General features: G+C 47.9%; 1 protein-coding gene across 2 annotated transcripts; it reads right to left on the bottom strand.

Moving 5' to 3' along the window:
* Positions 1-1,591: 1,591 nt before the first annotated feature.
* Positions 1,592-20,878, bottom strand: SMPD4 (sphingomyelin phosphodiesterase 4). 2 transcript variants are annotated; one of them, XM_083717105.1, is made up of 20 exons: positions 20,689-20,878; positions 19,332-19,415; positions 18,976-19,062; positions 18,383-18,525; positions 18,202-18,277; positions 17,709-17,817; positions 16,967-17,019; positions 16,147-16,301; positions 15,672-15,804; positions 14,603-14,674; positions 11,181-11,270; positions 8,496-8,641; positions 8,077-8,167; positions 7,284-7,387; positions 6,613-6,776; positions 5,912-6,120; positions 4,966-5,199; positions 3,809-3,940; positions 2,965-3,093; positions 1,592-2,163 (listed from the first exon to the last, which is right to left on the bottom strand). In XM_083717105.1, exons 2-20 carry the CDS (start codon positions 19,404-19,406, stop codon positions 1,837-1,839), a joined length of 2,529 nt encoding a protein of 842 aa, XP_083573231.1. In that variant the 5' UTR covers positions 19,407-19,415; positions 20,689-20,878; the 3' UTR covers positions 1,592-1,836. The 2 variants fall into 2 exon arrangements, with proteins under 2 accessions (XP_083573231.1, XP_083573232.1); XM_083717106.1 differs by lacking the exon at positions 11,181-11,270.
* Between the last annotated feature and the right edge of the window lie 2,962 nt (positions 20,879-23,840).

Below are 23,840 nucleotides of genomic sequence, written 5' to 3'. Positions count from 1 at the left end.
CAGTTGTATAAATGCTTTGTGCATCCTTTGTTCCACACTTGCTCCTTTCTGGAATTATCCTGCTGATGCCTCTAATGCTGCGGCTTAGAATAAACTTTTTACCTTTCAACCCATTGACTCTCCATAGGCTGGGGGAGGGACAGAGTTTTTGGACTTGGCTCTGGAAGCAGGGACAACTTTACCACAAATTCATGGTGGCTAAGGCTGGCAATGGGACGCAGGTGGCGCTGTGGGTTAAAGCCTCAGCGCCTAGGACTTGCCGATCGAAAGGTCGGCGGTTCGAATCCCTGCGGCGGGGTGCGCTCCCGCTGCTCGGTCCCAGCGCCTGCCAACCTAGCGGTTCGAAAGCACCTCCGGGTGCAAGTAGATAAATAGGGACCGCTTACCAGCGGGAAGGTAAACGGCGTTTCCGTGTGCGGCTCTGGCTCGCCAGAGCAGCGATGTCACACTGGCCACGTGACCCGGAAGTGTCTCCGGACAGCGCTGGCCCCCGGCCTCTTGAGTGAGATGGGCGCACAACCCCAGAGTCTGTCAAGACTGGCCCGTACGGGCAGGGGTACCTTTACCTTTACCTTTACAAGGCTGGCAATAGCTCCTAGACGAGAGTAGTTATTCCGCCCCCCCCCCCTTAATATTGAAACCCAACAGGGTCATCTAATGATACTGAATGGCACCAATACATTCAAAACAGTGCACAGAAACGATGGGACTCTCACAAGAGGTAGCACTGGCAGCACACTGCAACAACTTTAAAAAGAGATTACAGAAATTCAGGAAGGATAACAGCTCCTAGGGATGGTGGCTATGTACTGCTTCCAGTTTGGCACAGAGACTCTCCATTTGGTCTCAGGTAGGCTACCGCTCTGCAGACCAGCTGGTGGGGATTACAAGGCTGTTATGTTCAGAGGCTTCTGGTTGGTCACCGTGGAACACAATGCTGGACTAAAATGCCTTGGCTGGATTTAGTTGACAGGCTCTTCTTACATTCGGATCACTCACCAGTTCCTCCACTTGCATAGATTCAAAGCTCTCAGCTTCCTAGGAAATCTAAATACCAGCACCTTAAATTTTACATGACGTGAGTTCGAGAAATCCCCCTGCTTTCCATGACTTGTTGCTGCTTCACCAGCTTGCAGAACTGTTGCTGGTAAAGTTTGGGTTGAACTGGAACCAGATGTTTGACAAAGCATTTGCATCACTACAGAGATCTATTTTCAAGGCAAAAGATCTCCGTAATATTATTTGGACTTGTGAATAGGCCCCAAAACAGCAGGAAGGGAGATTGTTGACCAGATTGTTCTTAAGTAACTTATGAAAATACAAGCAATGGGTAGACACAGGGTTATCTACCTCACTGAGCACGTGCTTTCAAGTGAAAGGGCACAGCCCCATTGTGTACATGCTCTGCCTAAGCCCCATTACAATGATGGGGAGTAAAACAAGTGTGCCAGCATGTTTGTGTGAGATGCTCAAAAGCTGCCATTCACTTGACTTTTTTCTGCTAAGCCAAGCTGCTTGTTTCAGATTCATTCTCACAAATCCCACTGCTGTACCACCACCACCACCCAAATCTTCACTATAGAGCCTGTGGTTTGCTTGTTTTTTAAAAAGTTTATCAAAACAAAATTTACAGATTGACAGAGCTTTTAGAAAAGTAGAGCCTTCTGTTCACAAATCTGTTCCGCTTCATTAAAAATATTTAAATTTTTCGAACCCAAGAAAAGATGCTCAAATCAAAGTCCTGTGGCTTAATTATCCAAAGCCTACTTTCTGAGCCCCTGACCTTAGGGGAGGGGATTCCTATAGCAATATGAATAAATGAATGAAAGTAAAATGTTAGTGTTGATGAGGCTTTCTCTTTTCAGTCAGGAGAGTCATAACTGTGGCATAGAAAAGGTATCCCAGGAGGAGGAGGAAGGTACAGGTCACTGGACTGATGCAGAACCACGAGGCAATGAAGTATACCATGAGTAAAGAAAGGAGAGTCCTGTAGCTTGCCAGAAACCGAAGGCTGACCCTTGGCTGTTGAATCTGCCCCAGCCTCTGCTGGCTCAGTGGGCTGTGCCTGGCCTTTTCCACGAGGGAGGGGTTGGTGAGATGGTAGCGGCAGAAGCTGCCAAGGAAGTTCTCTTTGGCACAGAGTCTCTCCATCTGGTCTGCAAACTAAGCATGGAGGAAAAAATGTCAATGCAAATAAGGAATGTTTGGTAAACACTTACGTCTGAATGATGAGAAATTAAGGACCGACTTCTTGATAGGTTTTGTTAAGAGGTCTTCTTCGTAAGGCCCTGAATCAGTCTATTCTGCCCAACACACAAACCCACTTTCAGCTTTAGGAATGCAGTCAAAAGAAGCTCCCTTTAATGCAGCTGTTCAGGAAAGCCAAAGGTAGAGAATAACATCTGTCATATATGTTTAAAGCTGCCAAGAGCACCAGCAATTCCCCAAGCAGAGAATGTTGGCTTTCTTGGAGTGGGACTGATACCTTTGGGGACAGAGCACATCTAGGGTCCGATACCATTAAGGGGTGAAATTCATTCTCCAGCCTTTGACACTGGACCAGGAGATCCACTGGGAGGCTTCATCCTACATCTTCCAGGAAGATGATCACACAAAGGAGAGGACCAGCCTGGCCCCATTCATGGGCCAAAGCAGCTTGCTTCCTCCTTTACTACCAGGAAAAAGCCTCAGCTCCAATTACTGTTAGGTCTGAGACTGAAGGGAGGGAGAATCTGGAGGCATCCAGAAGATGAAGGGCTGTTGCTGGGTGTGTGTGTCAGGGTTTATGGTGGTATATGATTACAGTGTGTTCCTTGCAAACTGTCTTGAAAAGCAACAAATTGAAATGAAAGGTGTCAATCTTCTGAAAGGAGAAGGCAAGCATTGTGGAAAGAACACCCAGAGTGCAGAATTTCGGACATACGGACTCAGAAGAGCAGCAAGGAGATTTTGTACAGCACTTACTCGTTCATTAATGGCCGAGGACAGCCGAAACAGCAGCCTCACAAGAGTGGTGCTTTCGTAACTTCGGATGGGCTGAAGCTCAGGATCTCCCTGGTACTCCACCTCAAACCTGCGTAGGCCATTGATGATCTAGGAGAACAGTTGCACTTTTAAGTTGTACCCTTCAAAGGCTTTGAGCTTCAAGACTTTTTTTACAAGGTGGCAGCTCTTCAAAATTTTAAGAGCTATACAGGCTGGGCCATTGCAGACTCATTTAAGTCATAAAGGTGCTACAGGCAGAATTCAGGCAAGGTTACAGCAGCAGGCCTGCTTTTCAACCCCATTAGATCCGACTCTTTATCAGTTTTTCTTTTTGAAGTTAATAATCAAAGATGTATTACACAGTGGTATCTCTAGTTACGAATTTAATTCGTTCCAGAGGTCCGTTCTTAACCTGAAACTGTTCTTAACTAGAGTCGTGCTTTCGCTAATGGGGCCTCTTGCTGCTGCTGTGCTACCGGCACACGATTTCCGTTCTCATCCTGGGGCAAAGTTCTCAACTCGAGGTAACTCTTCCAGGTTAGCGGAGTTTGTAACCTGAAGCATTTGTAACCTGATGCATTTGTAACTCGAGGTACCACTGTACCTCTTAGAGGAATTCTATTAAAGAACACAAAAACTCTCTAACACTACTGGGGTGGGGTCCGGGGGTTGGCCTAAGCCTCTAAAACCCTTCCAAGGAGTGTTGAACAAGGGTTGTTTGGGCTCTTAATCTGGACTCAAATCTTCAGCTACTCACAAGATTATTGAAAATTTAATGTTGACTGCAACCTAGCAAAACTAGCCAGGCCAGCCACACTCTTACCTGGTACCTGCCAAGAGGTGTGAGAATCAGCCCGTCTTCACTCTCAATGCAGTCTGGAAGCTGCTTCTTCCCATTCTTATCCTGAGCTGCCCCCCAGTTCAACATCAGCTGGCTCAGCTGGGCTTCGTTCAACTGGCAAACATCAATTTGAAAATCAGTTTATATAATTACTACACACCAAAAAGCCAAGCTGACACATCTTGGCAGCTAAGGAGCCTAAACACATAGCAGCAAGTGCTGAAATCTCTCCATACAGTGTAAGCCTGTTTCCATTTTCTCTCTTACTCCATCTACGCCACTTCAAACACTTGAGGCCAGAAAGTGGCATATCAGAGATAAGACTGTGCAGAGATGGGCAGGCTTGGGGCTTGCACCACAGGGAGGGATCAAATTCTGTCCCTCACTTTCTCTGATCAGTTTGAAGGTTAATAATAATTTTATTATCTGCGCCCGGCCCATCTGACGGGTTGCCCCGACCACTTCTTAGGACAGCAAAGCAGCCAACTCTCAGAAGTAAAGAGAGCTGTGAGCCCTCCAGGCGTGGAGACAAGATGCCTCGAAATGAAGACCATCACACACAAAAATACTTTTATCATTTTCAAAGAAGGGCTGCTCTATGAACACTCACTTTCCCAAAAGCTTGCCTCTCAAGTAATTTGCAGTTGCTACACAGAAAAAAAGCAAAATGTACAAAAGGGAAATCCTTAGGTCATCTGCTGTCTCCTCGGCAACCCTACTGCACCAAGAAATGGGAGAGCCAGCAGGAGGGAGCTACCCAAAAACACAGGAGTTCAGTGCTGAAATCTTACTTCCAATATCCCTCTATGACTGGGTCTTAGGCAGCCAGACACGTGTGACCCAGCCACCATGGCATGATGCCCAGAATGGTAAATATTGTGTCATGTATGCATTGTGCCAGGATTACTTACTTCCTGTTGCTCCTCGGCATAGCAGCCTGAAGGTTCAGGGTGTGCTGTTTGTGTATACCAATATAAATGGAGGGAGAATGAAAAGACTTGACTTTGGTTCCCCTTCCCCCTCCCCCAATCTCATGAGGGAATACAGCCCTTGACCCTGCAAAGGTCACCCATCCACAAATTAATCAGACCACCCTGCATTGCACATAAACATATTTGGGATATATTTTGTTGCCATACCCGAAATATCTGACAAAAGTATTCCAGGGCCTTCTCCAAATATTCATCTGTCTTTTTAATACTGTCTTGCCCCATTTCGTCCAAGTCATTGCCTGTGTAGGAGCCGTTCAAGTCAGTGGAACCAAAGCGGAACCAGGAAAGAAAGGAATGGCTAGTTGTGGCCTCCACAGAGTGGTCTGATATGGATTTGGCTGTCTGCTGGGCCTGGCCGATGAGCTGGGACAACCGTAGCACCTGATGGAAGACAGCAAGGCAAGCAACTAAGGCAGAGGTCCCAGGAATATAAAGCTTCCCCTGACCGAGCAAGCAAGTGGCAGAGAAAGCATTGTGGGAAACAAGAGTCTTAAGAGATCTGAGGCAAACCACACGTCAGAATAAATGCTGGTGGTTCTAGACTTCTGGTTTGCAAATCACTGGAAGTCGCTATGGTGCAGTAAAGGTAAAGGGACCCCTGACCATTAGGTCCGGTCGTGACCGACTCTGGGGTTGCGGCGCTCATCTCGCTTTATTGGCCGAGGGAGCCAGCGTACAGCTTCCGGGTCATGTGGCCAGCATGACTAAACCGCTTCTGGCGAACCAGAGCAGCGCACGGAAACGGCATTTACCTTCCCGCTGGAGTGGTACCTATTTATCTACTTGCACTTTGACGTGCTTTCGAACTGCTAGGTTGGCAGGAGCAGGGACCGAGCAATGAGAGCTCACCCCGTCGCGGGGATTCAAACCGCCAACCTTCTGATCGGCAAGTCCTAGGCTCTGTGGTTTAACCCACAGCGCCACCCGCGTCCCATATGGTCCAGTAAGAGAAGGCTCAATTCGCAGAGGTCCTGTCAGGAAGAATCTCCGCTCTTTCGAACCTCCCAATTAAGCAACATGTTAGACTTGGCACCTGCAAGGCTACCATGGCACACCTCCCAAAATGTCACAAGAACCACAAGTGGCAGCTTACCAGGCTCCTGACTTCCGGCCCAAACATCTGCTTGTATTGGAAGTCCTGTCCTTCAAGACCGTAGACATGGCTCTTCACCTTAAACGAAGCATCTGTGATGGTCGGAGCTCGGGAGGACAGGAAGCTCCCTCCGAGAGACGAAGGGCTAATGAAGAGGCGGTGCTGGCGGTGAGGAAGGGCAAGGTCTGTTTCCAGAAAGAGCTGCTCTCCTGTAAAGGGAGGGTGGGAAGCAACAGCTTTTACATGATTGCCCCTATGTAATCTGTTGCAAGGTTACTACTAGCACCTTGAACTGGCAGCCCCAAAGGACCACTGATCTTATGACCACTGATCAGCTGCTCTCAGGAGGCAAAGGTGTCAGCCACCATGATGCAATATAGCAGCCTTCCGCAGCCCCATTGTACACTGTGGTTGTATAATGCTGGGGCTGGAGTCTAAACTATGCCGAGGACTCCAGGCTGAGAAAGGTTGCCATGCAGGATATGGGCTTGGGAGACTCTAAGCCTCTATTCTCACTGGGTCAGTGGCAGTGGCTCTCACACCCGGAGCTTGTCGGAAGGGATTTAGACAAGCAACCAAGCCAGCCAGATTTCTCACCTCGTCCACCCTGATGGCTTTTCCTATTTGGCAAAGGGGAAAGCAACAGGCAGGTTGCTGAGGCAGACAGAAAGGGGGCAGGTTTCTCGTGTGCTCTGTTTTACCTTTCTGGATCATCTCTGCAAGGTTGGGCTGAGCGAAAACTTTGGCCACCCTGAAGACCATCAGGGCATTCTTGGGGCTGACCAAGTCGGTGCGGAGAGCTCGGTTCAGGAAGCTGACAAAGAGCTTGGTGTACATCAACAAGTTCTCCTGAACAAAAGAGGCCCTTTTAAAAGAACACAAAGAGACATATTGCATAGCCAGCAAGAGGACTGCCCTTTCCCTGCCACTGAGTGAGGTGGGCCTGCAAGATTATGCTGCAGACACCTCCAAATTGGGAGAATGTGCATTCCAAGCAGGCAAGAATTTAAGGAGACGAGGCTTAGGAAGCCTCCTCATTTTGGTGACAGGTTCTCTTCTTACTTCCATGACGATGACCTTCACTAACAAGGGCAGAGCAGGAATCAGGGACAAGTCTGCTACAGCAAAGCTTCTCCACATGGGCACCCACAACCACTGCAGTCACCCGCAAGTCAAAACAGGGACACAAGTGCTCACCAGTGGCAAAGAGTCACTGCCCAGATCAGACCTTTTGTATTCCAAAGCATTTGGAGGGGCACCAGGTTGGGGAAGGCTGGCCTGGAACCGTCATACATGGCTCTCAACCTGCTTACTGCAGGAACTGGTGAGTTTCCCCTCCACCTGCATTGACTCAGACCATCCTAACACTCACCATTTCTCTGGCACGCTGCGAGGCAGGGACAACTCGGTGCTCGGAAGCGGCTTCTCAGGGGCATATCTCCAAGGCTGCAAGTAGCTCAGCCACATCTCCAGTACCTGGGACAAGAAGTTTAGTTTTTCATTACAGTTGGTTTCACTGAACAGTTGTGTTCAGCAACTAGTTCCCCTGAACTTGTGGACTTTGTGAAGATTTGGATCAGGAGCCTTGTCCTATTGGCTTTCCCAACCACTCAACACGTACAGGGATGACAGAGTCAGAAGTGGAAACAGTGGTGGTGGTGATGAGCAGGTCTTTCGGCTAGCACAAAAAGGCTTCCTTGTCAATCTGTGCCGACTTACCTATGCTATCCATGCAGCCCTTAGCACTTGTGATGAGGTGTAGGTGCAAAACAGTTTTGAAAACCAGGGTTGGCCTTTTTTATAAAAGCAACAACAGACAAATCCCAGGTGATGCTTATCCACTGGAATGCCAGCCCAGACACCTTTTGGCTTTCTAAGCCTTTGGCAAAAAGATCGTGACATTTTCATGCTTTTTCCTTTGCTTTATAAGGACTAGAAACCTGATCCTGCTTTTAAAAAAAAGGCCACATTCCCAAAATTTACAAGAACAAGCCACTCTGCATCAGAGGTCACAATCTGCAAATCATGCTGTGCTCACATGTTTGATGATCACATTGAATGGGGGAAAAAAAATATAAATCTGCATGCTAGAAAAAATTGGCCCTAACACTCCCCTCTGTTCAGCACAGTCCACACAAAACAAAATGTTGAACGGAGGTACTTACAGCTCTGAATGAAGCATCCAAGGGCCAGTGACCAAAGCAGTGCTGCAGAAATATGTAGAGTTTTTGCTGAACAAACCGGGGAATCACAATCCTGCAAACACATGAGAGGTCCCCCCGAGATAAGCAAAGCAGGAGGCAAGAATAACATTTGGGTATGGAAGCAGAGAGGCTTCTCCAGCTCAATGTACCATACAGGAGGTGTCCACTCTATGCATGCGTGTGTGTTCTTAAAAGGAGGCTGTGAAATGTCCTTAGTTTCTTGGTTTATGCCAGAGAGGGAATCTGTGATTTTTATTCTCTTCTTCAGGGAACAGAGATAGGATTCATGGAACAGGAAAATCATGAGAGCTGGCCCTCTCCTGCATGCTTACTCCCTGATGCACAGGGTGCTGACCTGAACAAGCCTAGAACAAACCTACCTCTTGAATTCCTCCAGGGGGCTGGCCGTGTGGGAATGCCCAGAAGGAGAAACAGGATCCGGCTTCAGGCTGTTGCTGAAAGCATGGAGGTGCTTCACGAGTAGCCGGATGACCAAGACGTGCTCCTCCGTCGGCTTAAATGACTCCTGGATCAGAGGCAGAAGCAAGAGGAAGAGGAGTAGGAGAAGAGGAAAAAGGAGTAAATCCTCTCCCTGCCAGAAAGGAAGGCCAGGAGGGAGGAGGGTGTGGAGAGAAAAGGCGAAGAGAGCTGAAGCGCTACAGAGCAGAGCAAAGAGGTGTCCGCAGACCCTTTAGTTTAGTTCCTGGCCAACCAAATCGCAGAAGTGAAGTGTGTCCCACACTTCCATCCTGAGTGTAGGAAGGTAATTTCGCCTACTGCTGAGAAGAGCGTGAGCAACTCATGCCAGTACAGTTCTGACTTAAGTTGCCCAGGGCTGTTCACAAAGTGGCTCAAACTATTTTGCCTTCCTGACCACACTCAGGGCATCCGCCGCCACCGCTCACCCCGCAGAAAGCACAAGCGCAGCATCCACCCACCAGCCAAATGTTGCCAATGAAGCTTTGCAATCACAGGATAAGTGAAAGGACCCCCTTGTGGACTGAGGAAAGGTTAAGGAACAGGAAGCAGAGACTGGGAACGAATTAAGACAGTTCTCCCAATGGTGGAATGAAAGAAACAGGGTCCCCGAAGGAGGACAGGCACTTTTTAACTTGTTCATAAAATACCTATTGAGTTTAGGGGTAAGTAGTGAGGAAGGAAGGTTTGTTCATGATACCGAATTGTTCAGGGTGGTTAAAACGAAAAGGAATCATTAGGAGCTCCAAAATGATATCTCCAAACTAGGTGAATGGGCAGTTGGATGACAAGTGCATTTCAATGTAAGCAGCATTAAGTGATGCACATATCGGGGTTTAAAAAAAAAACCCACACACCCCAATTCCACCAATAAGCTCATGAAGTCTGAACTGGCAGTGGCATACTATGCACTTCCCCTTTGCTGCTCCACCTTAGGCAGCAGAATGCCTTGGAACAGCCCTGCCAAATGTGGCCGGACTTCAGACTTCCATCAGCCCCAGTCACAATGGCAAACAACAGGATTTGCAGGGCAGCAATATTGCAAAAGCTAAATGTTTCCCCCTCCAGTGAGGGAAAAAAACGCTTTGCTATGCTTAAACTGAGAATCCCAGCTGATCAAGATTTTTCTCCCCTCTCAAAATATTTGGTATGACTGTGGACAAGGTGTAGCCATGCACCTAGGTCCTAGTCTTTATTACCTTATTATTATTACCTTAAACCCTGAGGTGTAGAACACTTTTTCTGGTTGCTCCACAATTCCGGTGAAGAGGCCCATTTTATAGGAGGCAGTGGGATGGGAGTTAATGCGCCAAAAATCTCACTTTTCGGGAGATTCACGAGGTGATCCCAACACCGCAAACTCCTAATACTTCCCAGCATCTAAGATGATGCTGTAACCACTTTTTAAATCATGAAAGAAAGCTGCTCTTGAAAATAATATAAAGGCAGGATCTTCACGGCTGAACACCACACACAATGCCTTTTTGACTGGCCCCCGTCACCACCAAGGAATTGAAGGGATGAAGGAAAACAAAGAACCAATCCCAGCAGCCATGATCTGTGCATGCACATTTTCGTTACGATCTGCAAACATGCAGTCCCCCAAATGAGTCCTTTCAAGCTGTCTATGGGGTTTTCAGCCCTGTGCAGCTGCTCTTAACTGGAAGCGGATTATGATGATGTATGTATGTGTTTTTATTAAAAAGACACCCACATGCACACTTAATCAAGGCAGGACTAATGCTGTCCCCAAGCTCCTCTTTCATTGACAGGAGCAAGGTGAGAAAGCAGCACACAGCCCAGTTAGCAAAGCAAACGTCTGTGGCAAAGGGGTGCTCCAAACCTCTCCTTTCACCAAGACTTGCAAGCAGACCCCGGTGCTCTTCCTAATCCAGGGATGGGCAGCATCTATAACCCTCCGGATATTGCCGAGATTCCCAGCAGTCCATGTGGCCAATGGTCAGGGAGGATGGACCTGGTAGGTAGCCTGGAGGTTCTCCATAGGTTCCCCACCGGTTCTAAGCTAGGCTGGGCCTTAAAAGGCTTCATCTTTTCTCTCCAGTTATCACCCACTGGCACATTTCAGGAGTTAAGAGAGGAGAAGCTGCTAGATAAATGGCTTTTGCGCTCAAGCTCGTGACCAGCTGATATAACTGGACATGCTCCTTTCCTAGCAATGCTGTGGCAGCTTCTGACACACTCAAAGTCACCAGACTCTGGCAACTACATAGAAAGGAGAAGCCCGATACATTTCCCCCTCCTTGTGTGGGTGGAGCATCGCAGGAGGTTGTTGCTGCCTAGGGTAAGGAAGTGGGGGAATGAGCGAGCTTTGGGAATATCCATCACCTGGACTTGGCATTGTTTTCTGTGCTCCCTGGGAAATAATAGGCCCACAGGAGTAGGCCCACGTCACTCTCAAAATCCTCTTTACAACAGCAGCCCCACAGAATGTACTTTTCCACACCTCCAATGTCTGCCCACACCACACTGCAAACTGTAGGAAGGATCTTTTCTTTTTAATTTCTAGACAAATAAAATGAAATGGGGGGGGGGGGAGGGAGAAAGAAAGAAAAGAAAACTGAAAATACTTGGTATGTGTGGAGGGCCTGGAAGCTGGATTGGGCAGGATTACTGCGGTGGGCACTGGAGATACTGAGCCGGTATTGGAGAACCTCCAGCTGAGAGACACAACACAAAAGGGGGGGGGGCAGGAAGGGTAGAAGAGGCAAACACAAAAATGGAAAGAAACAGGAAAAAACAACCAGTGAGAATGAGCCCAGGAAGAAGGGGGGACAAGGAAAAAAACAAAAAGCAAAACCCAAGAATGAGTCACAAATGAATGACAAATGCAGGCAATGTGAAGAGGGACACACAACAGCAGCAACACATCTTTGGCGCAAAATAGCCTCAAGCAAAGTCTGCCCCCTCCCCCCTTTCTCACGTTGCGCAAACATTTTCAGGCTGCAAGCTCTTCTCTGGAACCCAAACGCCAAGGTGTTTTGGCAGCGAGGGAGAGCAGAGAGGTATTAGGCAGGCAGGGCTGGGGGCTCCTGGATCGTGGGCTTATCAGAAGTGTTTGGCTCAAAATGGCAAAACTGGAGAGAAGCTGGGACTTCTCTCTACCCAGCAAGGCAGTTCTTACATGCATTTTGGCTCCTGGAACTGTGGAGGTGTATCAAGACTTTTCAGCAACAGTTAAAATTTAACGTCAAGAAATGGATTCTAGGAAACCCAAGTCACAGTTATGAGTATCAAGATTTACCAGGACTTTTCCAATCAGCTTTTGCATAGTGTTTGTGGCCTTCTGTGTGTGTGTCCACAAACAAACGCCACTGGGCTCTGGCAAAGCAGCCACACAAGGAGTCCTGCACCTGCACCTGCACCTGCTGCAAATCAGCTGCAGGAGAGGATGCAACGAATCAAGGGCACGTAGCCTGGTAAACAAACACCAAGGATTTCAAGCCACTGGGAGCAAAGGCTCCAATGCAAACATCCCCCCTCCCTGCACTGCAGAATATGCAACTGTGGGCCTGGAACTCATGATTCCCTATGAAAACATTAAGAGAAAATATTCAAGTCAGCCTCCAAAGCTGATCAGTTAGGGGAGGATGGAGAGAGGGAAGGCCGTTTTTGCCACAAGAGAGGGAAAGCCAAAACAAAGTGTATGTATACATGGCAAATCTGGATCTAAATAGGCTGATCCCCAGGCCCTGCTTTTCCTGGATCTCTGGCCCTGGACTCTCAAATTTAGAAATGCAGCACAGTAGCAGCTGGCGCTAGAAAGTGTCACAGATATTAAAATATGGGATGCAAACAGAATACACACAACCAACAATGATGCCACACGCCTCCCTCCCTGCAACAGCATGTGGAGAAACACAAACAGGATGGCAAGTGAGCATGAGACTGGGGGAGGAGAGAAAAGACGGGCATTTTCGGGGAAAGAAGAAGTGGAGTTAACTGTATACAATGTCATACACACTCAGAAATACTTGGCTGCTTCAGAAGATGACAGGTGCAGTTGATTAACATATGACTGTTTGGGGCTGGTGGCTTGACTTTTAAAGTGATTTTACTCACATATATTCCCAAGACTTTAGGGTGAAGGATGTGTGTATGTGTGCGTCTAGAAATGCAGTAAAATTAAGTAAGATCTGATGCCACCGCATTCAGAAAGGAAAGTGTGATGTTTTCAGTTCAAATCCTAACTAAAGCAAGCCCTCAAACCCCACCCCACCACCACCGCTGGCAATACAAGGGTGTTTTTATTTACTTGCAACATTTTTACACCACCAATGGAAGAAAAAGTTCTCTGGGTGGAATACAGAAAGGAAAATGCAAAGCATAGCACATAAAATCAGAAACAAATTTTAAAACACCACCAGAATAAAACCTGCGATAAAGAAACCAAGTATCTACAAAGCACTAAAACTTGGGTTTAAAAAAGGAAAGTGGAAGTCCTGGGAAAACAGAAAGTTCTTCACCTAGTTCTGACAAGACTGCATTTCAGGGGACATGTGAGCATAACAGAAGCCCTTTCTTGCATAACCACCTGCACCCCCATTTTGGCCACCTGGGAGAAGAAGAGCTCAGCACCCCACAGCCAGGCTCTCCTGAGATCCAGGCACACCAGCAGAAATATCCACCTGAGGCCTCTGGAATTATGTATCCATTCACCTCCAGGTCTCCCCACACTTGCAGAGCAGAAAGTCCACACCTCAATGGGAAATGATCCAACCACAACAAGAGGAAAGATGTTGATTCTCTTACACTCAAGATTACCATCCCTCTGCCTGATCAAGGGTTTGTCCTGCTGATACTCATGTTGGGGTGAAGATATGCTGGGGCAGCCCCCATGGCAGCCACAAAGTCCTGAACTACCACGGAAGTTGAAACTATCCCAACACGAAATCAGAGATGGTCTCTATCAACTCAGGCAGAGAGGTGGGTGGGTGGTGTACCAGAAGAATCCCCAATCTGCGCCACGTTCTCTATTCAAGAAACTCCAGGTTAGCATTAGAGTAATACTAAACCATGGGTAGGCAAACTAAGGCCCGGGGGCCGGATCTGGCCCAATTGCCTTCTAAATCTGGCCCATGGATGGTCCGGGAATCAGCGTGTTTTTACATGAGTAGAATGTGTGCTTTTATTTAAAATGCATCTCTGGTTTATTTGTGGGGCATAGGAATTTGTGTTTTTGTTTTTTGAAAATATAGTCCGCCCCCCCAAGGTCAGAGGGACAGTGGACTGCTGAAAAAGTTTGCTGACCCCTGCCTGACCTACTGAGTTCTTGCAACAACCACAGTAAACATTATCAAGTTCAACATATATCCCTCAAGCAAAAAAAGCTAAGGTTTAGGGATGACCCTTTACAGCTCCCAGCCTGCAGGCAGAGAACCTTCACCCACAGAGGTCCACCAATGTTTAAATACCATCTGATATTCAGTGAAGTAGATTGTCATTTGGTATACTGGTTTGCTATTGTTATTTCATTCTGCAGCTCTGTATTGCTCCCCCCGCTTTTTTTTTTTTATTGCTTATCTGTTTTTTCAGTGTCTACATGTTTTTGTAAATGACAAAAGTTCAATAAAAAGTTGCACTGGAGAGCAGTGTTTGCTGAGAACTTTCCCTAGCATCATAATTAGGGCCCGCCAAAAACTGCCTACCAAATTCATGTCTTTCCTCTCAGGCAGTTTTCACTATTTCTAACTCGAACAACACAGACATTCCAAGACATGCAAGCGGCATCTGCGGGAATCGAGCTTCCCTCAGCTTTGGCATAAAGCAAAGCCATTCTCCATTGACTGGAACTCCTCTCTCGAGTGCTGATGTATCAAAGAAACCCACTTCAACCCTAACTTGCTTTTATTTAAGTGCCAACAGCCTCTCCTCACTCAGCAGCTCTTGTCATTAAGCAGAGAACAGAGCCAGGCAGCAGCAGTTGCTTTTCCCTGCAGCCCCTCAAACTGGCAGGCCAGCAAGCAAGAGATGCCCAAGCTCAGCTCCTTACCTTGATGTGAGGGGACTGCATTTTCTGGTACATGTCCAGGGAGTAATGATGAAGCCACATTTCAACAAAAACCTAGGAAGAGAAGAACTTGTTCACCTGCCTGAATAGGACCAAAGAACCTACTACAGTGGTGCCTCGCAAGACGAAAATAATCCGTTCCGCGAGTCTCTTCATCTAGTGGTTTTTTCGTCTTGCGAAGCAACCCTATTAGCGGCTTAGCGGATTAGCGGCTATTAAAGGCTTAGCGGCTAAAAGGCTATTAGCGGCTTAGTGGCTTAGAAAAAGGGGGGGAAAGTGAAAAAATCGCAAGACTCGCAAGACTTTTTCGTCTTGCAAAGCAAGACCATAGGGAAATCCGTCTTGCGAAGCGCATCGAAAAACGGAAAACCCTTTCATCTAGCGGGTTTTTCGTCTTGCGAGGCATTCGTCTTGCGGGGCACCACTGTACAGCAGTAGCCAGAGCCGGCCTTTGGAGTGATTTCTGCTCCTGGGGTCTGGTCTGAAGCTGTTTCAAGACATAGCTCAATCAGTGTTGGACGTGGCAAGTTCAAGAAACCAAGTGGTCAGGTACGTTTGTGCTAGCTGACTTGTTTTCCCCCCCAGATTAGGGATCTCCAGAGCTTGGGATTCTGGGGCAGGGGCAGGAAAACAGCAGAAAGGTACTAAAAGGCAGGTAACTGCAATGAAAGCCCACCCCAAAAACTCTTTTTGATTCTTTGAACCCCTCAGAAAAAACCATTTAATCAGATACACCTCTGTAACCTTCCAGATATTGTTGGATTCTAACTCCCCGCAGCCCACATGTCCAAAGGTGATGGAGATGGGGAGCTGTAACCCAGCAACACTTGGGAGGGAGGCAGGCTCCCCCTCTCCCACAGGCAAAGCAAATTCTTCGTTTTCTTATAGGTGTGTTTCCCCAGTTGCTCAGGCCCTGCCCAGAAGTAGGCCTGGTATTCCACAATTGCCTGTCCCCCACCCTGCTGAGCTAACACAACATCCCCGAAGAGCTTGCAGCAACAGCCAGGCAGAGTAGCCGCTGCACCACAGCCTCCTTCCCTCTTGGGCACACCTGAAGCATGGTTTCCGATCTCCAGATCTCCTGGGAAGCAGGGTCTGCATTCACCGAAGTCTGGTGAGCAACATGTCTTTTCAGAAGGCTTGCTGGATGCATCCCATAGGAGCTGAACGACATTGCAGGAGATCTAGAGGGGAGGAGAAAGAAAAGACACAAGTTAAAAAACCCCAGAAAGGGTCACCCAAACAGGATAGTAGAGGGAGTAGTCAGGATTGGGTCCTAAGGACAAAGTGGAGCAGGGCAAAATCTGCACTACGGCCTCCATCAGTGTAGAACAGCATATTTTTATTTTTTCCCCGTCCCCAAAATTGGGTTTGGTCTCCATTTTGGATAAAAATTTAGAATTCAGCTACTCAAAGCTTCATTGCAGGAGCAGAGCTATACTGTTGGCTGGGATACAGAGATGACTCCTGCTACCATCTTTGTACACCGTGAACCTATAATCTGGAAAACTAGGATAAGTACTCACCGGGGAGCAGGTGATGGGACGGCCCCTCCTGCATCGGAAGAGGAGGGGGGTGGAAGGACAATCCCTTCTGTGGGCAGGAACCACTTCAAGTACCGATCCACTAGGACAAAGTAAGCACTGTTGGACATGCTGATATGATAGGCCGTGGAGATGTTCTGAAACACAGAGGAGGAGAGAGAGAGAATCCCAAGTCATTCCTCTTATGGTATCAACTGAAATAGAGAACTTTATGGGTAAGCCTAAAAAATTCAAGCTACTCAAAAGCTTAATTTTCTATTACACTATGCCAGGCTCCTCCTCTGTTTTCCTCTGGAGGAGCATTCCTCTATGACAGTAGCTCCCACCAACAGCCTGGCATGGTCCATACCGATTTTACCACCCTCTCTGCCGTTTTGTGAGAAATGAGCCTGGTACACAACATGCTACAGTGAGAGTTCAACAACAGAGGCAGTGAGGACCTGCTAGGAAGGGGCAATTCTGCAGGGCTCAGTCCCCCTCTCCCCACTTGTTTAGCAACCCTACACCCTGCCACTCTCTTCTTAGAGCAAAGCATTCAGGTGACAAGCTGGAACTGTTAAGCACACTTCAGTGCCAAGGGAAAGACCAACAGGCAGAGTATTTCAAGCACATTAAGAAGCTATTTATACAAATATTGACTTTATACCACCAAACCTCATGGGAAGTGTGGAGGGGGAGGGAGAGGTGGGTCAACAAGGGATAAACCACAAGAGGCACGAAACTATGCTGCAACTTCTCATCTCATTTGCATAGCAAACAGTAGGCAGTGCATTGTGAAAGAAGCAGCTGCCTTTTTCTTTACCTTTGGTGTAATTAGGCTTAATGCAAAGTAAAACATGTAATATTCAAAGGGATCTGGCAGCAGAGTCAAGGATAAAGTCCAACAGAAAACATGAAGAAGCATCAAGTCTTGCCATTCAAGACTATCCAACAAAGTGTCAATAGTCAGGATTCTCAGGATTTGGGTGTGAAGGTGGGAGTGCCCTTCTTGTTAAATACTTTATCAAGATGGCAAGACACTTAAAAATGCAGCTAAAACAGAAGGAAAAACATCTAAGGGAGAAATCCAAGATAGACACTGAGAAAGATCAGAGTTTGCAGGCTGCAGCCATGCAAGGAACCAAAATGACTTCCCTCCACAATGGTGGGAAAACTGGTGGGAGTGTAACAATCCGCTTGTTCCCCAGCCTTCTAAGAGCTGGCAGACCACGGGCTTTCCATGCAATTTATCTTCACCTGGAGGAGCCACTCATATGCAATCGCCTTGGAGCAGCTTGTGTGGCAAGGGTTTTGTAAAGTTGGAGTGGAATGTGCAGCTGCTGGCCCCTTCTCATGTGTTTTGGGAGAAGGGAACGCAACTTCCATCCAGGGCCTTGCTAAGAGGAGGACAAAGAAATCATGCTGGAAAGCTGCAAGAATCAGGATGGTCTCCCTCTCACCACCGACTGTTTGGCATCACTGAACTACTGCATGATTTGTGCCCCGCCCCAAACACACACACAACGTGAAGAGAAACGATTCTGGGCTTATTGCCCAAAGGATACTAAGGGCCAAGTTCAAGCTCAGGCCTCCAGATGGAGGAAACTGGACTTTGTTGTGGTACAAAGAACATTCTGGTAAAATCCGCTCTTGTATTGAGGCTTTCACTGGGCCCTGAAAAGAACAATGGCATAATTAAGACACAAAATACAGGCCTTATGATTGAAACAGCCCTTAAGGTGTACAAACATTTGCCCCCCTGAGATCTGTGGTGTGGAAAGCCAACAGCCACTTCTGGAGCCCTAATCCTCCCCCTTCTGCTCTGTTGTAGCCCAAGAGTTTAAGGCTTCAGCTCCCACTGCTCAGGAAGCTGAGGAACAGGCAGAATCTGTGTGCCACAGAGAGCGGAAAAGGTTTCAAACTTACCATTTTAATCTGAACACGTTCATATGAAATAGTGGGACTTCCGCATAAAGGATTAGGAACTTAAACTGCCTATTTTATCCTGGATTCAAAGTGGTAGTGTGGATCTTATCACCTCCTTTCCCAGATACTTACAGGAAGGTAGGAGACAGAGAAATCGTATCTGTACTCTTCAGCTTGGAGCTTGTAAACCAACTTCATCATTGGGCCTCTACCAAAAAAAGCAGCAAGAGAGAAAACATTCAGAAGGACGGGGGGTAACCTTTGGAGCCACATCAGAGCTCTTTCCACCACCCTCCTGAATAAAGAGGTTTACCCAGCATCAAGAAAGTCCAAGGCAATGTTGTACTCAGTAGGGTTTGCCCTTCCTTGTAAACAGCGGAGGTTCCAACCTAATATAATGCCATCTAAGCTGCCAAAGATGCTCTCCACCAGCCAGGGAAAGATGGCATGAAGTTCCTTCCAAGGAAAGAGAACAGAAAAGCTCAAAACAAAGATACACATTGTTTGACTCAAAGACTTCCCAGGGGCTCCAAACCACAGAAGGCATTTTCTGTCTAGAAACAAATCTGCGCCAAATTTACTATTCCCAGGAGACCCAAGACGGACAGGTAGTGGAAACATTGGACAAAACCTGACAAGCAGATATCAGCAATATGAAGGTGAATTCCTCTAGTCAGTTTCTCTCTATTTCAGTTTGACAGTTTGACAGTTTGACTTGTAGTTGTGTCTGTATTTACATGTGAGGTTGCTCTGGGTTCTTTCATGTTTTCTCTCCATTAGGCAGGAGTGAACAGGGCAGTCTGCCCTACCCTGACAGAATATATATTTTATCAGAGAAGGCCAATACACACCAGAGCAGAACAACAAGGAAATATTATAGGCCTGAACAAGTAATGAGCCTTCTACCTTGGCAGGAAAATCTTCAATGACAGTCACAAGATCATGGCACCTCTGGGCGAAAGGCTTGTTCAGACAGTCAGCCTTTAAGCTATCCTGTTTTAAACAGAAGAGAAAATAAATCTACCTCAGACAAAGCAACAAACCCTTGATCAGTCACTTGTGAACAGGTCATTCCCAACCTGATCAAACTGAGATGTGAAGAACCCAGGCCCTGGTCTATCCACAATACTGATATGAGTTTGCCAAAAACCAGCAGGAGGAGCCCCTTTCCCAAGTCTCCACCCTTCCAATATGCAAAAGCAGCTCTGAAACTCAAGGCAAAACAGTACAGAAATCAACTGCTGTGAAACCCCCTTACTTACCAAGAGGTAACTGTGCTGAGGAAAGTGATGGGCAGTCATCTCTGTGCCTCGGATGTGGCCAAATGGTGGTGTCATTTCAGCAAGCTGCTAAGAGGAGAGAAAGAAAGGCCTCAAACTGGAACCTCAGCCTTGTTGGTTGATACCATTTATTATATGCTGCATAGCTGGAGATGCCTCAGCCTCCTGACCTGAATGTTATCACCAGCTCTGCTCCTGGATGTAACTGGGTGTGTGTGAGAGAGAAGAGTGCTCTGGGGTGGCTCAAACATTAAGGCCATCAAAGCCCCTCATGTGAGGATTCTGACTGCCAACAAGTTACCCTGTCTGAAAGGAAGAGTGTGTGGCAGGCACTGCCCTGGATGTTGCCACCTGCGCTTGGATCTGACAAGGTGGGCAGCGTTTGAGACTCCCATTGTTCTAGGTGTGTTTTGTGACAAGGAATTTCATTAGCGTGAGCAGCTTCCAAGGTCTGGGCACAGTGCTGCACCTATGATTTCAGATTAAAACTGCAGAGTGGAAGGAAAGGAGGACCTTTCTCTTCCTCCCCACTTCCAGCCACTCTCTGAAGACTGGAGAAAATATCCTCTTAAAAAAGCACCTAAACATTCTGTTGTTGCACTCCTAACCTAGGTTTAAGGTGCTGTTTAGCTCCTAGCTTTCATACATCAGTTTATAACACTGGAGGCGGGGTGCTTCACAAGAGTGGCTACTCTTTAGCGAAAGCAAGGCAGCCTGAAACACCACTAGTGGTGGCTGCAGTTTTTAAAACCTTGTGCTTGAGCTTGCTTCTCCCCCCCCCTTCTCCCTCACATTCCTTTTCCCTCGTATGGTATGTCTGGGTTGTGTGTGTATATATAGTATATAGTGTGTGTGTGTGTGTGTGTGTATGTGTGTGTATATATATATATATATATATATATATGTATGTATTAAGAAGCTGCTTCCTGGTAATATGTTATATTAATATTAGTACTTAATGCAGTACTGATTTTTGTAAGCTGCTCTGATGGCATTCGTGTCCTAGCCCTTAAGCCAAAAAAATGCAAACAGCAGCATATAAATATCTCAAGTAAGCAAACACCACTTTCGAAAGACTTTCTGCCGTTTAGCCGCCGCCTTAGGCGCGGAGAGGCCTCCAGGGCGCCAAGCCCGCCAGGAGGGAAGCGGTGAGGCTGCTCAGCCTGCGCCGACCGAAGGGACTTGAGCTCCTCTGGGCCACGGCGGGACTTTCTCCCGAGTAACCCTAACCAAAAGAAGAGGCAGCTCAGGGCCTGCCTCTCATAGCTTTTGCGACAACGTGCCGGGCCTCTCCTCCGCCTCCCCAGCGAGGCCAGCCGCCGCCGCCGCTGCCGCTCACCTCCTCCCTCCTCCGGCATTTCAATCCCACCGCCTCTCCGCTCCGTCTGCCGCCAGGCAGGGCGCAAGTCAAACGCGTCACCAACGCCCCAGCACGCCCCTCCCCTTAGGGACTACCGCCGCGGGTGCACTAAAGTGACGCAGCGAGACAGACCCGCGCGCAGAGAACGAGCTCCTAGACTTCTTAACAGTGTAGAGTGGCACGTGCAACGCCTAGTTTCCGGGTCGGAACAGTCCCCCCCCCCCCGTCTCTTTTCGCTCTGCTCATCTTATCAGTTTCACACAGGCAGTCCAAGAGGCGACTACCTAGATCTATTGAACGTGCCCAAGCATCAGCACGTAGCCTGAATAGGTGGCAAAATTTGCAAAGGGAAAAAAAAAAAAGATTCGGAAACTGAACCTTTTAAGAGATTTAAATTCTTAACATCAGATTTAAATTTTAACATCACAAATTCACAAGGTGGTTCAAAATGATTTGTGCTGTCTGTCTTGATCCTGTTATTCAGGGCTTTTGATGGTATACCTGGTGAGGTCCCCTTACTTTGACACAGGGTTCTCTTCTCTCTCCACCCCCTCCCTTTGGGATGCCTTGCACCCCTTGTCCTCACCTATTTGAGATGTCCTAATGTCCAGAACCTCACATTTTTAGATAATTTCAATTTTAAAAGGCCCTTAAAGGGTCCATTGTGCACCAGCTCCATTAAGCTCAAATAAGGCTGGACTTTGTGCTTGTGTTTCTTTCAGTGCTGTTACATGTTACAACAGTCAAGACAGATCCTCATTTTTGCACCTCACAATTTTTAAAGGATGCTTACGTCTGTAAGCATATGACCGACGGGGGGGGTGGGGTGGGAAAGTTGTGTGCAGTACACAAAACCTCTACAGTAAACCCTTTCATGAAAATGGAAGTTAGCAATTTGTGCAAACAGCCTTGCCTAGGGCGCAAAATAGCCTGGCACCGGCACTGAGAAGGTGCGTGAGAAACCCCCGCGAGGCGCGCTTGGGAAGCCTCGTTTTTCGCCGTGGTGATAAGGACGGGGCACTGCTGCGCTTGGATCGGGCCCCTTCTCTCCCCCTGGCTGATAGATGGGGAGCGATGCCCCGCACTGGACCGCCCAAGGCCGGTCCCAAAGAGGACCCAACTCCGGCATGGACTCTCCGCTGAAGGGATTTTTGAAAAGCCTGGCAGTTCTCGCCTTTCTCCGCCAGGTGGAGGGAAAGGGTGGTCGGCAGCTGCTTCAGGAGCAACCTGCTCCCTGCCTTCTCCGTCCTGGCAAAGCTCCCCCATCCAGCGACCCATCCCGGCCGAGGCAGCTTTCCTCTCCTCGGGGGCTGTTTGCTGGCCACCGGTACGGGCCACAATATTCGATTCCTGGCATGAAGATGAGTGGCCTTTTCCCCAGTTAGGTCCAGCGATCCCGCAGGTTTGCTGCTGCTCCGCAGGTGTCGTGGACTGACTCATTAAAAAAATACCATAGGAAACTGCTGTATCCTGAGTCAGGACTTTGCTCCATCTAGCTTTGTATATACAGTGGTACCTCGGGTTACATACGCTTCAGGTTACATACACTTCAGGTTACAGACTCCGCTAACCCAGAAATAGTGCTTCAGATTAAGAACTTTGCTTCAGGATAAGAACAGAAATCATGCTCTGGCGGCGCTGCGGCAGCAGGAGGCCCCATTAGCTAAAGTGGTGCTTCAGGTTAAGAACAGTTTCAGGTTAAGTACGGACCTCCGGAACGAATTAAGTACTTAACCCGAGGTACCACTGTACTGATAGGCAGCGACAATCCAGCGTTTCAGAAAGGGAGTTTCCCCCCAGCCCTGCCTAGAGATAAAATTATAGAATTGCAGAGTTGGAAGGGACTACTCCGCAAGGGTCATCAAGTCCAACCCCTGGCAATGCAGGAATCATTTTGTTCAACGTGGGGCCCAAACCCACAAACCTGAGACTAAGTTTCTCATTAAGGTGCCACTGGGGATTGAACTTGGGATTTCTGCCTGCAGAGCACAGGTCCTCTGCCACTGAGCTATGGACTTTCCGGGCTCCTCCAGCCAACACTCATCCCTTTTTCCTTGCGCTAAGCTCAGAAGGCTGCCTGATTTAATCAATTAACTCTGCTTTTGCCTTTGCAAATTAGACCCGCTGTTGGAGTGAAAGAGGTTACAGCAGCTTCCCCCAACCCAGTGCCTTCCAGATACCCTTGTAGCCCATTACAACATCAGCTCCAGCCAGGACACATGCCAATAATAATAATAATAATAATAATAATAATAATAATAATATTTTTTTATTTATACCCCGCCCATCAGGCTGGGTTTCCCCAGCCACTCTGGGCAACTTCCAACCGAATATTAAAAACAATACAGCGTCAGACATTAAAAACTTCCCTAAACAGGGCCGCCTTCAGTTGTCTTTTAAAAGTAAAATAGTTGTTTATTGCCTTGACATTGCTGGGAGGGTGTTCCACAGGGCAGGTGCCACTACTGAGAAGACCCTCTCCCTGGTTCCCTGTAACCTCACTTCTTGCAGCGAGGGAACTGCCAGAAGGCCCTCGGTGCTGGACCTCAGTGTCCGGGCTGGATGATGGGCCATGACACTGGGGCTGATGGAAGTTGTCATTCAACAACATCTGGAGGGCACCTGCTTGGGGAAGGCTGCATAAACCTCCCACTTTGCAAGTGAACCCCAACAGCAGCACACGAAATGCAAAAAGAAGGCAGAAGCAGCTCCGATTCCAGGAAGGCCTTCTGCCTCATTGATTAGGACATGACTTTTCCAGTAAACTGCAAAAATTTAGCTGAAATCAAACACGAGGTTGAATTCAAGTCCGGGCCCCTCTTTGCCTGGGGTGTGGAAAGTAGAGTGGTATGAGGGCAAGTCAACTTACTTGAAGATGACGTTGGCCGACAAGTGAGGGGATGTTCCTCCAAGGGTTTGGGCCCCTGCCAAGGACTCTGGTTGTGCCCAACAGGCAGGCAGGGACCAGCCGATCACTTGCAGCCAACTTGTCTCTAGTCAAAGATTGGCCTTTGTTGCTGCCCTTCCATCAAGGAGCCCAGGTTACGGTTACCAGTTTTTTTCCAATGATCTGGGGACACTTTTTTTTTGGACGCTGAGTAGCAACAGGGAGTCAGTAGCGGGTGAGGCAA

Source organism: Podarcis gaigeae, assembly GCF_964106915.1.
Source record: "Podarcis gaigeae genome assembly, chromosome: 16".
NCBI classification, from domain to species: Eukaryota; Metazoa; Chordata; class Lepidosauria; order Squamata; family Lacertidae; genus Podarcis; species Podarcis gaigeae.
Note: the sequence above shows the minus strand (reverse complement) of the source record. Positions and strands in the feature narration are given on the sequence as shown.